An 11,505-nucleotide genomic window follows, 5' to 3' on the forward strand; every position below is an offset into this window, starting at 1 on the left:
AATAATTTGATGAAGTTGGTACTGGTATCTCCACTTCACAGGTGGAGAAATTAAGAAGGGCTAATTAAGTAAAAATGCTTATCAAAGATAGAGTTAAGAAGTGGCAGCGGGGTGGGGGTGTGTGTTTAAGACCGGGGTCTGAATGGTTCCAGGGTCTGAATTCTTGCAACTATTCCTTAGTACTCCAAAACCATGAAAGGTACATTCTGAATGAGAATGTGAATCAAAATTGTCACAGATATTATGAGCCTCGGAAAAAGTGGAAGCCTGTGGGTCTTTGGGTGAGGGGCTGATGTCGCTAATACAAAGGACGATACCCAGGTAGATTTACCTATATCCAGAATCATCCTGATGTCCACTTAGAAATCCCTCAAAATGATACCCTGATTCAAGATGGCATTCCAAGTTGCCCTTGTTAAAGATGGCGCTCCAGAACTCCGTTTCTCCACTTCCTTTCAGTGTGACTAAAAAAGGCTCCGCCTAGCACAAAGATGGAAGTAAAAATAAGTCGGATTTCTCTTGTTCTTGCTGAAAATAGCTAGGACCCCTGGGATATCCCCCAGCATACTGCTTCTCTTCGGAGTCAGTGAAAACTACCTATGCATTCTTTAGCCCTTATTATGTTGGAGGAACGGAAACAGGGCAGTTCAGGGACTATTAGTAGGCAGGGCGGGTCGAAAAGATACTTCCGCCCCTCACCGACATGGCCGCAGGCTGGGATTGCGCATGAGCAGCTGTCTATGGGGATACCTGGGTCCTTAGAGGGAGAACGCTGTCGGTGGGGAATTGGCGACTTGAAGCGGCTTTGAGCGGTGAGTGTCAGGACCCGGCAGGAGTCTGGAGACTGGGTGAATCGGCCGGGCGGGGCAGCTTTGGTTTTGCTCCTTTTTCAGGTTAGGGAAGTGCTGGGCAGGAAGCCTTTGTTTTGGGGGAGGGGGCCGTGCCTGGTTCTTTATCTGCTGCCCTGCTTTGTGGGCCAACCTTGCTCCCCGCTCCGGAGTGCGCACATCCCCTCCCTCCTGCGCTGTCTAGCCGCAGGTCGCAGCTGCGGGCCGCAGGCCCCGGGGTCCCTGCGTCCTTCCTGGGCTCCTGCCGAGCAGCTGGGGCGCGGGGCGAGCGCGGTCGGATTGGCCGGGTCACCACGCGGGCTTCGGGGCTCGCGTCTGGCCGGTGCTCAGCCCCCCAAGCGCCTCGGTCTAGCTGGTGGGCCTGCAGGGAGACCAGGGAGACGCCTCACTCTCAGCAAGGTCCTGGTGCCTGAATTCTTTTGGGACTTGATCTTTTTTCTGAGTCCATGCTTAGCAAGGGCGTTTGCTGGGCCCTCTTGAGCGTGCAAGCCACAACATCCAATCCCGATTTCCGTATCACCTATTCTTAAAGCTCAGGAAATGCTTCCGGATGTACAACCCGAGATTTGAGTAAGTAGCCTAACCCGGTTGCTGGGTGGCCTCTGTAGCTGCCTCTCACTGACAGCTGTGGGCAATACAACTGCCTCCCTGTGCCTTCCTTGCCTCCTCTTTATTGCCTCCTCCTGCAGGCAGTGCTACAAGCCTCGGGAGGGGCACTTCCTACTCAGGTTTGAGTATGGAGACCTAGGTAGTCCCAAAACACTGATGCTACTTCCCCTTAGAGAGTGGGAGTTCCTGGCAGCATTACTTTGTACGAACAGTTTCAGTTTCAGTTCCTTTTTGTTGTTGCTACCATTTTCCTTGGACATGGGCTTTTCCATGCTTATCCGCTAAGATTTCCTTGGATTAGGAAGGTTTGGAGGGCATTATGGGGAGAGAATTTACAAAAATCTTGCCCCTTTCCTGTTGATTATTTTACAGCTGTGTACTGTGCAACTGTTTCTTTCTGGAGGCATCTGTCTGCTCTGTTCTTTGTTTTTCCTGTTCTTTGGCTGGGTGTCAAGAGCCTAAGGCAGGATTCTTCCCCATTGTCTTTTCTCCATTAGAACCCTGAGCCTGGATTTTTTTACCTCCTTCCTCCTGTGGCTTAGTTGATTTGGAGTTGTCATGGTAACATTTAGCAACTGTGTTGCTCTACAGGAAGTCTTGATGAATAAAATAACGCTTGACCATGATACACTTGGGCTTTAGAATTTGTAACAGATGATATAAACAACAACCCCCCCCACCTCAGTACAATGGCGTTCAAGGGTGCAATCTAGGTTTTATGATTAGTAATGGTTTTCCCTTCCTAGATTTGAGGACTAGAATTTTAAAAATTATTTATTCATCTTTATGTGTATGAATGTTTTGCCTTCATGTACGGAAGTGCACCACATGTGTGCAGTGCCCTCAGAGGCCAGAAGAGGGCATCAGATTTCCCGGAACTGGGATTAAAGAGGGTTGTTGGCTGCCACCATGTGGGAGGTGGGAACCGAACCCCGAACCTGGGTCTTCTGCAAGAGCAGCCAGTGCACTTAATCACAGAGCCATCTCTCCAGCCCCAATACTTTATTTTTTTTTAATTTATTATTGGGACTGGAGAGATGGCTCAGCGGTTAAGAGCACTGACTGCTCTTGCAGAGGACCTTGATTTGGTTCCCAGCACCCACATGGCAGCTATGAACCATCCTTAGCTCTAGTTCCAGGGGAATCCAAAGCCCTCTTCTGACCTCTGTGGCATTGCACAACACGGGTGCAGTCACATACATGCAGGCAATACACTCACACACATAAAAATAATAAATAAAATTTAAAAATTATTTATGGCTGGGCGTGGTGGTACAAGCCTTTAATCCCAGCACTCGGGAGGCAGAGGCAGGCAAATCTCTGTGAGTTCAAGGCCAGCCTGGTCTACATAATGAGTTCCAGGACAGCTGGGGCTACAAGGAGACCCTGTCTCAAAAAGACAAAAAAAAAGAATAATAATTTATGTATTTATGTATTTTATGTGTACGAATGCTTTGCCTGCCTTCATATATGTAAGTATACCTGTGTCATGTAGAGGCCAGAAGAAGGTGTCAGATCCCCTGGAACTGGAGTTAAGGATGGTTGTTAGCTACCATGTGGGTGCCGGGAACCAAACCTGGGTCCTCTGCAAGAGCAGCCAGTGCTCTAACCACTGAACAATCTCTCCAGGCTGACCCCTCCCCAAGAAGAATTTCTTATTGTATAGTTTGTGTCTGAGAAGCTGGAAAATGTCTCCAAGACCATGATGGGTGGTCAAAACATGACCAGTCTAATCCCCATGAAGTTGCTGTTATAGATCATAATAGCCTTACTAAGAAGACATTGGGTTTTTGTTTTTTTTTTTTTTGTCTTTTTGAGACAGGGTCTCCTTGTAGCCCCAGCTGGCCTGAATTCACTGTGTAGACCAGGCTGGCCTTGAACTCACAGAGATCTGCCTGCCTCTGCCTCTCGAGTGCTGGGACTAATGGTGTGCACCACCATACCCAGCGACGTTAACAGTTTTAATAATTCAGCCAAAAATACACTGTTTCTCAGTGTTCCAGTATAATTGTTTCCTCCCACCAGCTGAAGTGGTGATGGAGAAGCAAAGAATGTTATTTGAAAAATGATATAAAACAACAACAAAAAAAAATGTTTGTTTTGTTTGAGGCGGTCTTCTGTAGTCATAAGCTGGCCTGGAACTCATTATGTATTCCAGGCTGGCATAGATCTCACAAAGATTCACCTGCTTCTGCCTCTCACATGCTGGTATTAAAGGTGTGTGCTACCTGCCACCACCCCCCCCCCCCCCAAAAAAAACAACAACCTTATTTTGTGTTAGTATTCCTGTGTCACAGGGCACATGTGGAGGTCAGAGGTCAACTTGCAGGAGTTGGTTCTCTCCTTCCGTTGGATGGGTTCCAGGGATCAAACTCGGGTCATCAGCCTTGATGGTGAGCACCTTTACTTGCTGAGCCACCTCACCAGCCTGCTTCTTTTCTTTTTTTTCCGTGTGTGTATGCGTGCACACACTTCTTTATGTGCGTGAGTGCAGGTGCTTTTGTGCCAAAGTGTGTGTGTAGAGGTCAGAGGACAGCCTTCTGGTGTCTATCTTCTCCTTTCCACCTTGTTTGAGATTTCTGCGTTCGTCATTGAGCTTCTGCAGCTTCTCTCCCTCCTCTGCCTCTCTTCTCCCTGTAGGGAGTTCTGTGATTACAGATGCTTGTGCTGCTGCATCCCGTTTTTGTGTAGGTTTTAGAACTTAGGTTGCCAGGCCTGCAGTGCAAGCATTTTTACCCGAGTTATCTCAGGCCCCCCCCCTTTTTTTTTTGGTCTTTTTGAGACAGGGTCTCCCTGTAGCCCCAGCTGGCCTGGAACTCACTATGTAGACCAGACTGGCCTTGAACTCAGATATCTGCCTGCCTCTGCCTTTCGAGTGCTGGGCCTAAAGGTGTATGCCACCATACCCGGCTAGCCAATTTTAAAAATTTTTTTATTTATTATTTTTATTTTATGTGTATGAGTGTATTGCCTGCCTGTATATGAGTGCACCCGTGTCCTGCAATGCCATGGAGGTCAGAAGAGGACTTTGGATTCCCCTGGAACTGGAGTTAAGGACAGTTCATACCCGCCATGTGGGTGCTGGGAATCGAACCTGGGTCCTCAGCAAGAGCAGTCAGTGCTCTTAACCTCTGAGCCTTCTCTTCAGCCCCTCATGTATTTTTTAAAAGACAAGTTCTTGTAGCCCAAGCTCCTCAAACTTGCTAGCCTCAGGATGGCCTTGAACTTCTGGTCCTCTTGCTTTTACTTCCTAATTGCTGGGATTACAGGCATGTACCACCAGACCTGGTTGGTGTCTCCCTGTCTCTCTCTCTCTCTCTCTCTCTCTCTCTCTCTCTCTCTCTCTGGTCTCAGTTTGAGCCCAGCCTGGTCTAGAACTCACTCTCTAGCCAAGGCCAGCCACACATTTGTATCAGTCCTCCTGCCTCAGTGTCCTGAGTGTTGAGATTCCAGAAGTGAGCCACCATTTCCAGCAAGATTTGCTTTTTCAACGATTGCAGGCCAATCTTTGGCATTGGAATGGGGGAAGCTGACCATCCCCTGTGGGTGATTGGTTTATTCTCCTGGCTATGTCTTCATGGATCGTAGTTGTAGAACCTGAGAAGCTATTCAGTTGCCTAGACTCACAGCAAACTCCATGATTTCTACCAGGATTTAGCACTCAGGCCTGTGAGTCAGGAGATACAAAGACCTCCAGAAAAGGACCAGTTCCTCGGATGAGCCCCCTCACAGAGAGATGAAGGGGTGAGTAAAGAAGCAGTGTCTGGGTAAGAGAAGGAAGGCCTGGGAGAATGCAAAATGCCGAGAGCTCTGGATTCAGGCAGGCCTGGATTCAGGTCCCAGCTTCATCACTTAACCAGATCTGTGATTTGGTTTCCCTATCTATAAAATGGAAGTAGTGCTATTTACTTCATGTGCAATGAAGTATTAAGATAGTACATATTAAATGCTTATAGCCTTGTGTCTGTGTACATGGTAAACAATAAATACTAGTTATTATTGCAACCTAACCCAACATCTGTTGTGAATGCCAATGACTTTAGGAGTCTTATGCTATTAAGCCAATGAGCATCTTTTCTTTGTCTTTTTTTTTTTTAAACCACAAACAGGCAGCAGAAAACAGCTGAAACGGAAGAGGGGACAGTGCAGATTCAGGAAGGTGAATGTTAAAATCAAGAACAAGTACCCATCATGCCCTTCTTCCTTCACTGGCCCATCTCCTGTATACCATGCATCTTTTAAGTGGCATACAGGTCACAGTCACATTAACCCACAGACCTTTCCTTGTCTCTTTTAATTTAGGTGCAGTGGCTACTGGGGAGGACCCAACTAGTGTGGCTATCGCCAGCATCCAGTCAGCTGCCACCTTCCCTGACCCCAACGTCAAGTACGTCTTCCGAACTGAGAATGGGGGCCAGGTAAGGGAGGGGGCCAGGTGGCTGCAGGTGTTACCTGGGGTTGCGATTAAGGGTGGTACCTGAACATATTTTGGGGAGCTGTGGCTTGGATGATGAGTTGAAACCGTTAACTATTGGGGTGAAAGGTTAATAGGCTTGAAATAGAGATTGGTATGGAGTGTGCTGAAGCCTCAAAATGGGGAAAGGAGACAAGGGCTCAAACTGTGTCTCTGAAAAACCTCTTGGGACTCAACCCAAGGAACACTTTCTGAGAAGCCCTGGGACTCTTAGCATTTACTCTTCTGTCTTCCCTTCTTCTTTGCTTCTAGGTGATGTACAGAGTGATCCAGGTGTCTGAGGGGCAGCTGGATGGCCAGACTGAGGGCACTGGTGCCATCAGTGGCTACCCTGCCACTCAATCTATGACCCAGGTAGAGGGGGGAACAGGTTGGGGAGGGCACTAGGGCTCTGAACAATAAGAGGAAGTAGGGAACCAGTGGGGGAGGATAGAATTAGGAGCAGTGGGACATCTCAGGCTACCTTGCCTCAAGGTGCTAAGGCCAGATATGACCAACCTCACACTCAACACCATGCAATCTACTGAAGAGATGACTCCACAATTAAGAGCACTTGCTGGTTTTGCAAAGGATCCAGGAGTTCCAACACCCTCTTTTGACCTCTGTAAGCAAAACACTCATAAAATAAAAAATAAATCTTTAAGGGGGGAGGGTTGGAGAAATGGCTCAGTAATTAAAAGTCAGTACTGCTTTTACAGAAGATTTGGGATCCCAGCATCTTATGTTGGGTGACTCAGGTACCTGTAACTCCATCTCCAGGGGATCGTACACCCTCTTCTGGCTTTCATGGGCACACTCATGGCACACATACATAAATTTTATAAAAAGAAAAAACAAACCAAACAATCATCTTACAAAAAGCATTCACAAATAATCTAATGATCTTTTAGGTAAGTTTACAATTTTGTGTTGGATTGCGTTCGTAGTTATCTTTGGCTGCATGTGGCTCATGCGCCACAGGTTAGACATACCTGCTAGAATCTGTTTTTCTAAATGTTTCCCTTCCTTCTGTTAAGGGATAGAAACTTGAGAGTGGTAGAGTGGGAGTAAGTATTGCTCTGCTCTTGTTCCTCTTCCCAGGCGGTGATCCAGGGTGCTTTCACCAGTGATGATGCAGTTGACACAGAGGGGACAGCTGCTGAGACACACTATACTTACTTTCCCAGCACCGCAGTGGGAGATGGGGCAGGAGGTACCACATCTGGGAGTACCACTGCTGTCGTTACTACCCAGGGCTCAGAGGCACTACTGGGGCAGGCAACCCCTCCCAGCACTGGTGAGATACTACACAAAATGGTAGAAGGGACTAGGCTATGGGATGTGAGTCTGGGGCTGCCCTACGAGCAGGAGGGAACGTGTTCTCAGAGAAGGGTGCTAGGGCATGGAAACTACTTCTCATCTTCACAGGTCAATTCTTTGTGATGATGTCACCACAAGAAGTATTACAGGGAGGAAGCCAGCGCTCAATTGCCCCCAGGACCCACCCTTATTCCCCGTGAGTGACCTTTATCTCTTCTTGGTTACTATGAGTGATTTTAATGCCTTCTAAATATGGTATAATTCATCCTAAATGCCAGTCATATTTTTTTTTATTCCTTGCTCTGGCCACCCTGGGCCCTGTTGTCAGGAAGTCGGAGGCTCCTCGAACAACACGAGATGAGAAACGCAGGGCTCAGCATAATGAAGGTAGGCAAGATCCAGGTGTGAAGCTAGAGTGACCTAGTGGAATTGGGGACAGTAGTGGTGAGTGAGGGGAAGAAGGGTTGGTCATTTTACCCTAGGGCTTGTGGTGAATTTTCACTGAGTCACTCTGTCTTCACTTTGCCCCACAGTGGAGCGCCGCCGCCGAGACAAGATCAACAACTGGATTGTGCAGTTGTCCAAGATCATCCCAGACTGCTCTATGGAGAGCACCAAGTCTGGCCAGGTCATGGAAAGACCCTGGTAGTGGGCAGGAGGCCTGAATTCTGTCTCCTGGTATTTTTCCAGAAATGGTGGAGAGTGGGGTATACTTGATAGTATTTTCATAACATCTCTCTGAGATGTTACATCACCATTCTCAGGGGAAACTGAGGCCCAAAGTGTGACTATGCTTTTGGGAATATGCGCTAGATCCCTTAAGCCTTAGTCTTCATTTTGTGAGTTTTTTTATTTTGCAGAGTAAAGGTGGAATTCTATCCAAAGCCTGTGATTATATCCAGGAGCTTCGGCAGAGTAACCACCGGTTGTCTGAAGAACTGCAAGGGCTAGATCAGCTGCAGCTGGACAATGATGTGCTTCGACAGCAGGTCAGACTCTAATAGGCCTCTTGGCAGCCCTGTAGCCACTGACCCAGTTTGGGACTCCCTAGAGAACACTTCACATTTTCCTTCTCACCAGTGGGTGTGTGACTAAGGTCATAGGCTCGGCAGTGACAGTTTTCTTCTACCCATTCCCCTTATTGCCTCTTTCCCTGTCAGGTGGAAGATCTTAAAAACAAGAATCTGCTACTACGAGCACAGTTGCGGCATCATGGATTAGAGGTCGTCATCAAGAATGACAGCAACTAACTATGGGGATTCATGGGCTTTGGGACTAAGAACCGTGGATAGCCCAGGAGAAACAGGCTAATCTGGTGCCCCTTTTCTCCACTGTCTACTTCTGGCATGGGACTGGGGGAGTTTCGCAGGCATGTCTATGAACTGAGGCCCTGTAGTGTGGCAGCCTGCAGTGAGTGGTATGAACACAGTGGACATGTACCGAAGCCTTGCCCACCCTCACCATGCATCCCTGGGCCCTTGTGCTCCTCTTGAACACTGCATGTGCTGTCTCCATGATGGACACTGGACACACTAAATGGAGGCTTGCCCTGTGCTTGCTTAGAGTGCCCAGCAGAGGGTCTGTGGACTCTGTGGGTCTGACGCTTCCACTGGTTCTTCCTTTCCCTGGAGCCAAGGTTGACATATATATGCACCTAATGACTCTGGGGAGCAAGCTTATTCAAGAGGTGGGGGAAGGATGTTTAGTGGCTGCTGTCCCATGAAAAGGAGAGGGGCCGGCAAGCAGCTGAGGCCTATGCAGAAGTTTCTGAAGGTGGGAGAGCAATAGGCAGGGGCTCACTTGGGGCCTTTCCCCATCTGGGGATGGTTCTTTTTATTTCCTTTTTTTTTTAAAGATAAAATTGTTCAGAGCTACAGCTGTCTACTTTTCCTCCTTTTGTGGGGCCCTGGGGGAAGGGAGCGGGTATATTACCCTTTGACCAGTAAGGACTGGGTCAACCTTTGGGTGGGGTGCACTGTTCCTATACTCATTATCCCAAGTCCTGGTACCTGTGCCAAACCTGGGTGTTGTTTCTGGCCCACACTGGGCAATCTTTTAAGTGTTCCTCCTGTGGGTTGGTGTTAGAGGAATCACCTACTGGTGCTGTGGGGTTTGTGCAGAGATCATGCCTTTGCTTCCTGTTCCGGTCTCCTGGTTGGGCACAGGAGGGAGGGAGGAAGGAAGAGAGGGCTGCATCTTGCATCTCACAGTTGCTTGGAGCGCCATGGCTAGAGGTACCTGAGAGGGAAACCTGGGACTTGGGGTGTGGGGAGAGGGTTTGTGCAAGCTGGTCCTCTGGGTAGAGCTCTATAGAAGGAGGAGCAGGGGGTGTGGCTGCAGTCCTGTTAACTCCCTGGGTTGGGAAGCTTCCAGGTGAGGGGGCTCAGTGGAGGGGGCAGAGGCAGCAGGTGTCTAATAGTTCCTCTCCCCTGAAGCGTACCCTCTCCCTCAGTGCCCACAGTCTCGCTCCCTGAACTCCGCTTGCTCCTAGCCTCAGGCAGGGCTCAGCTCTTCGATGTTCGATCTCGGGAGGAGGCAGCAGCTGGGACCATCCCTGGGGCGCTCAACATCCCTGGTATGGGATTGCGGTGGAATTTCCTGTGTTGGAAGAGGGGGGAGTCTTAGCTAAAGGGACTTCACTTAGGATGGAGTGGGGAAGGTACTGGTGGGGATTGGGGCAGCCTTACATTTGCTCAAGTCAGCCCTCAGCTTCCCTAGATAAAAGCTGAATGGAGGTGGAACCTGGCAGCAGAACTAGCCTATCCAGTTGGAGGGGATAGCAGGTAGCCAGAAGGACAGACCAGCCACATAGCTTGACCTCCCCGAGGCTGGACGTCCCAGTCCACTGGATTCTCCAGTGCCTCCTCAGGACTCAAGAAGTGGCTGCATTGTTTGCCTGACTTTCTGCACTGGTAGGCTGTTCCTTGTCCTTGGGGCTGGGATTGGGTAGGAGCTGGCACCTATCTGCTGTTTTGAGACTCTCTTCAGATTTGGCCCCCCACCAGGACTCAGCTCTTTGAGGCTCATTTTCTGAACCTGAATGTACCACTGGTTTTCTGTTTTGTCCCTTCTCAGTGTCTGAGTTGGAAAGTGCCCTGCAGATGGACCCAGCTGCTTTTCAGGCTTTGTACTCTGCTGAGAAGCCAAAGCGGGAAGCCGAGAATCTTGTTTTCTTTTGTCAGATGGGCAAGCGAGGCTTGCAGGCCACACAGTTGGCACAGGGCCTTGGATACACAGGGTACGGCAAGGTGTAAGGCTTGCTTGCTGGGCAGTGACTGGGGTCTGCCTACTGGACCTGTCCTTCCCTCACCACCTTTTCTCTCCACAGGGCTCGAAACTACGCTGGGGCCTATAAGGAGTGGCTGGAGAAGGAGGGCTAGGTAGAAGGTAGCTTGCTGGGTGTTCCAATTCCTATGGCCCCCTTGCTAGCTGGGCAAGTCCTTATGGTGCTCTGTACACAAAAATCTCAAATAAAGAGCATTTAATCAAAGTATTAGAAGCATTCAGTTTGTCAGGTGGGCCAAACATGGTTCTTTCATTACTCTAGACCTCAGTTTAGCCCCTGGATCATTTGTCTTCCCAGCACTCATCCCTCTATTACCCAAATTACAGCAGTTTGCCAAACAACTGCAGTTGCCCTACAACAGCTGTTTCCAGCCCAGAATGCACATCAGAATCCCTAGTAACTTAAAAAAATCTCTGAGCTAAGTGTGTCCAGTCTCAGCTACTTAGGAGGTTGAGGAATTCAGTTCCTGGCCAGTCTAGGCAGTACAGCAAGACCTTATCTCAAAAACAAACAAAAGCAAGCAGTTTACTAGTTGTGTGGTGGTGCATGTCTATAATCCCAGTACCTGGGAGGCTAAGTCAGGAAGATCACAGGTTCAAGACTAGCCTGGGCTACATAGATCCTGTGTTAAAAGAAGCTGGGTGTGTTACGCATGCCTTTAATCCTAGGTCTTTGGTGGCAGAGGCAGGTGGATCTCTGTAAGTTTGAGGCCAACCTGGTTTACAGACCAAGATTTCTAGACCAGCCAGGGCTACACAGTGAGACAGACCCTGTTTCAAAAACAAAGGACGAAGAAGAAAAAAATCTTGGGCCTCAAAAGAAGCCAGGCATTTGTGATTTTATGGGCTGCTCTAGTGATTTCCATTTGCAGCCAGAAACCTACCACTGCTATAGACCAGAGGTCAGCAATTGTCTGTGTTGCCACAATTCCTTTATGTGCTGTCTATGGCTCCTTTTATGCAGAAGTGGCTGACTGTATTTCCTTTAAA

The 11,505-nt window shown here is 48.7% G+C and overlaps 2 protein-coding genes across 3 annotated transcripts; both read left to right on the forward strand.

The window, feature by feature from the left end:
• Window positions 1–684: 684 nt before the first annotated feature.
• On the forward strand, window positions 685–9,102 carry Usf1 (upstream transcription factor 1). Of its 2 annotated transcripts, none has more exons than XM_008848019.3 (11): window positions 685–812; window positions 5,109–5,201; window positions 5,567–5,616; window positions 5,760–5,875; window positions 6,184–6,285; window positions 7,012–7,207; window positions 7,339–7,426; window positions 7,559–7,617; window positions 7,764–7,858; window positions 8,091–8,219; window positions 8,391–9,102. In XM_008848019.3, the coding sequence occupies exons 2-11, from the start codon at window positions 5,194–5,196 to the stop codon at window positions 8,478–8,480; spliced, it is 933 nt and encodes a 310-aa protein (XP_008846241.1). In that variant the 5' UTR covers window positions 685–812; window positions 5,109–5,193; the 3' UTR covers window positions 8,481–9,102. The 2 variants fall into 2 exon arrangements, with proteins under 2 accessions (XP_008846241.1, XP_008846242.1); XM_008848020.3 differs by having other exon boundaries at window positions 5,760–5,844.
• A 143-nt stretch (window positions 9,103–9,245) lies between these two features.
• Window positions 9,246–10,723, forward strand: Tstd1 (thiosulfate sulfurtransferase like domain containing 1). The gene is made up of 4 exons (XM_017801924.2): window positions 9,246–9,464; window positions 9,683–9,805; window positions 10,306–10,468; window positions 10,559–10,723. The coding sequence occupies exons 1-4, from the start codon at window positions 9,356–9,358 to the stop codon at window positions 10,608–10,610; spliced, it is 447 nt and encodes a 148-aa protein (XP_017657413.1). The 5' UTR covers window positions 9,246–9,355; the 3' UTR covers window positions 10,611–10,723.
• Window positions 10,724–11,505: the final 782 nt, after the last annotated feature.

Source organism: Nannospalax galili, unplaced genomic scaffold (assembly GCF_000622305.1).
Source record: "Nannospalax galili isolate Female #2095 unplaced genomic scaffold, S.galili_v1.0 scaffold484, whole genome shotgun sequence".
Lineage (NCBI taxonomy): Eukaryota > Metazoa > Chordata > Mammalia > Rodentia > Spalacidae > Nannospalax > Nannospalax galili.

Bases quoted from the DNA above. Each gene is read 5' to 3' on its own strand.
- Usf1 (XM_008848019.3), top strand. The intron at 6,286-7,011 runs GTAGAGGGGGGA...TCCTCTTCCCAG, and splicing joins CCACTCAATCTATGACCCAG to GCGGTGATCCAGGGTGCTTT. The intron at 7,208-7,338 runs GTGAGATACTAC...TCATCTTCACAG, and splicing joins GGCAACCCCTCCCAGCACTG to GTCAATTCTTTGTGATGATG.
- Tstd1 (XM_017801924.2), top strand. From the start codon at position 9,356: ATGCCTTTGCTTCCTGTTCCGGTCTCCTGGTTGGGCACAGGAGGGAGG. The intron at 9,806-10,305 runs GTATGGGATTGC...GTCCCTTCTCAG, and splicing joins TGGGGCGCTCAACATCCCTG to TGTCTGAGTTGGAAAGTGCC. The intron at 10,469-10,558 runs GTACGGCAAGGT...TTCTCTCCACAG, and splicing joins CAGGGCCTTGGATACACAGG to GGCTCGAAACTACGCTGGGG.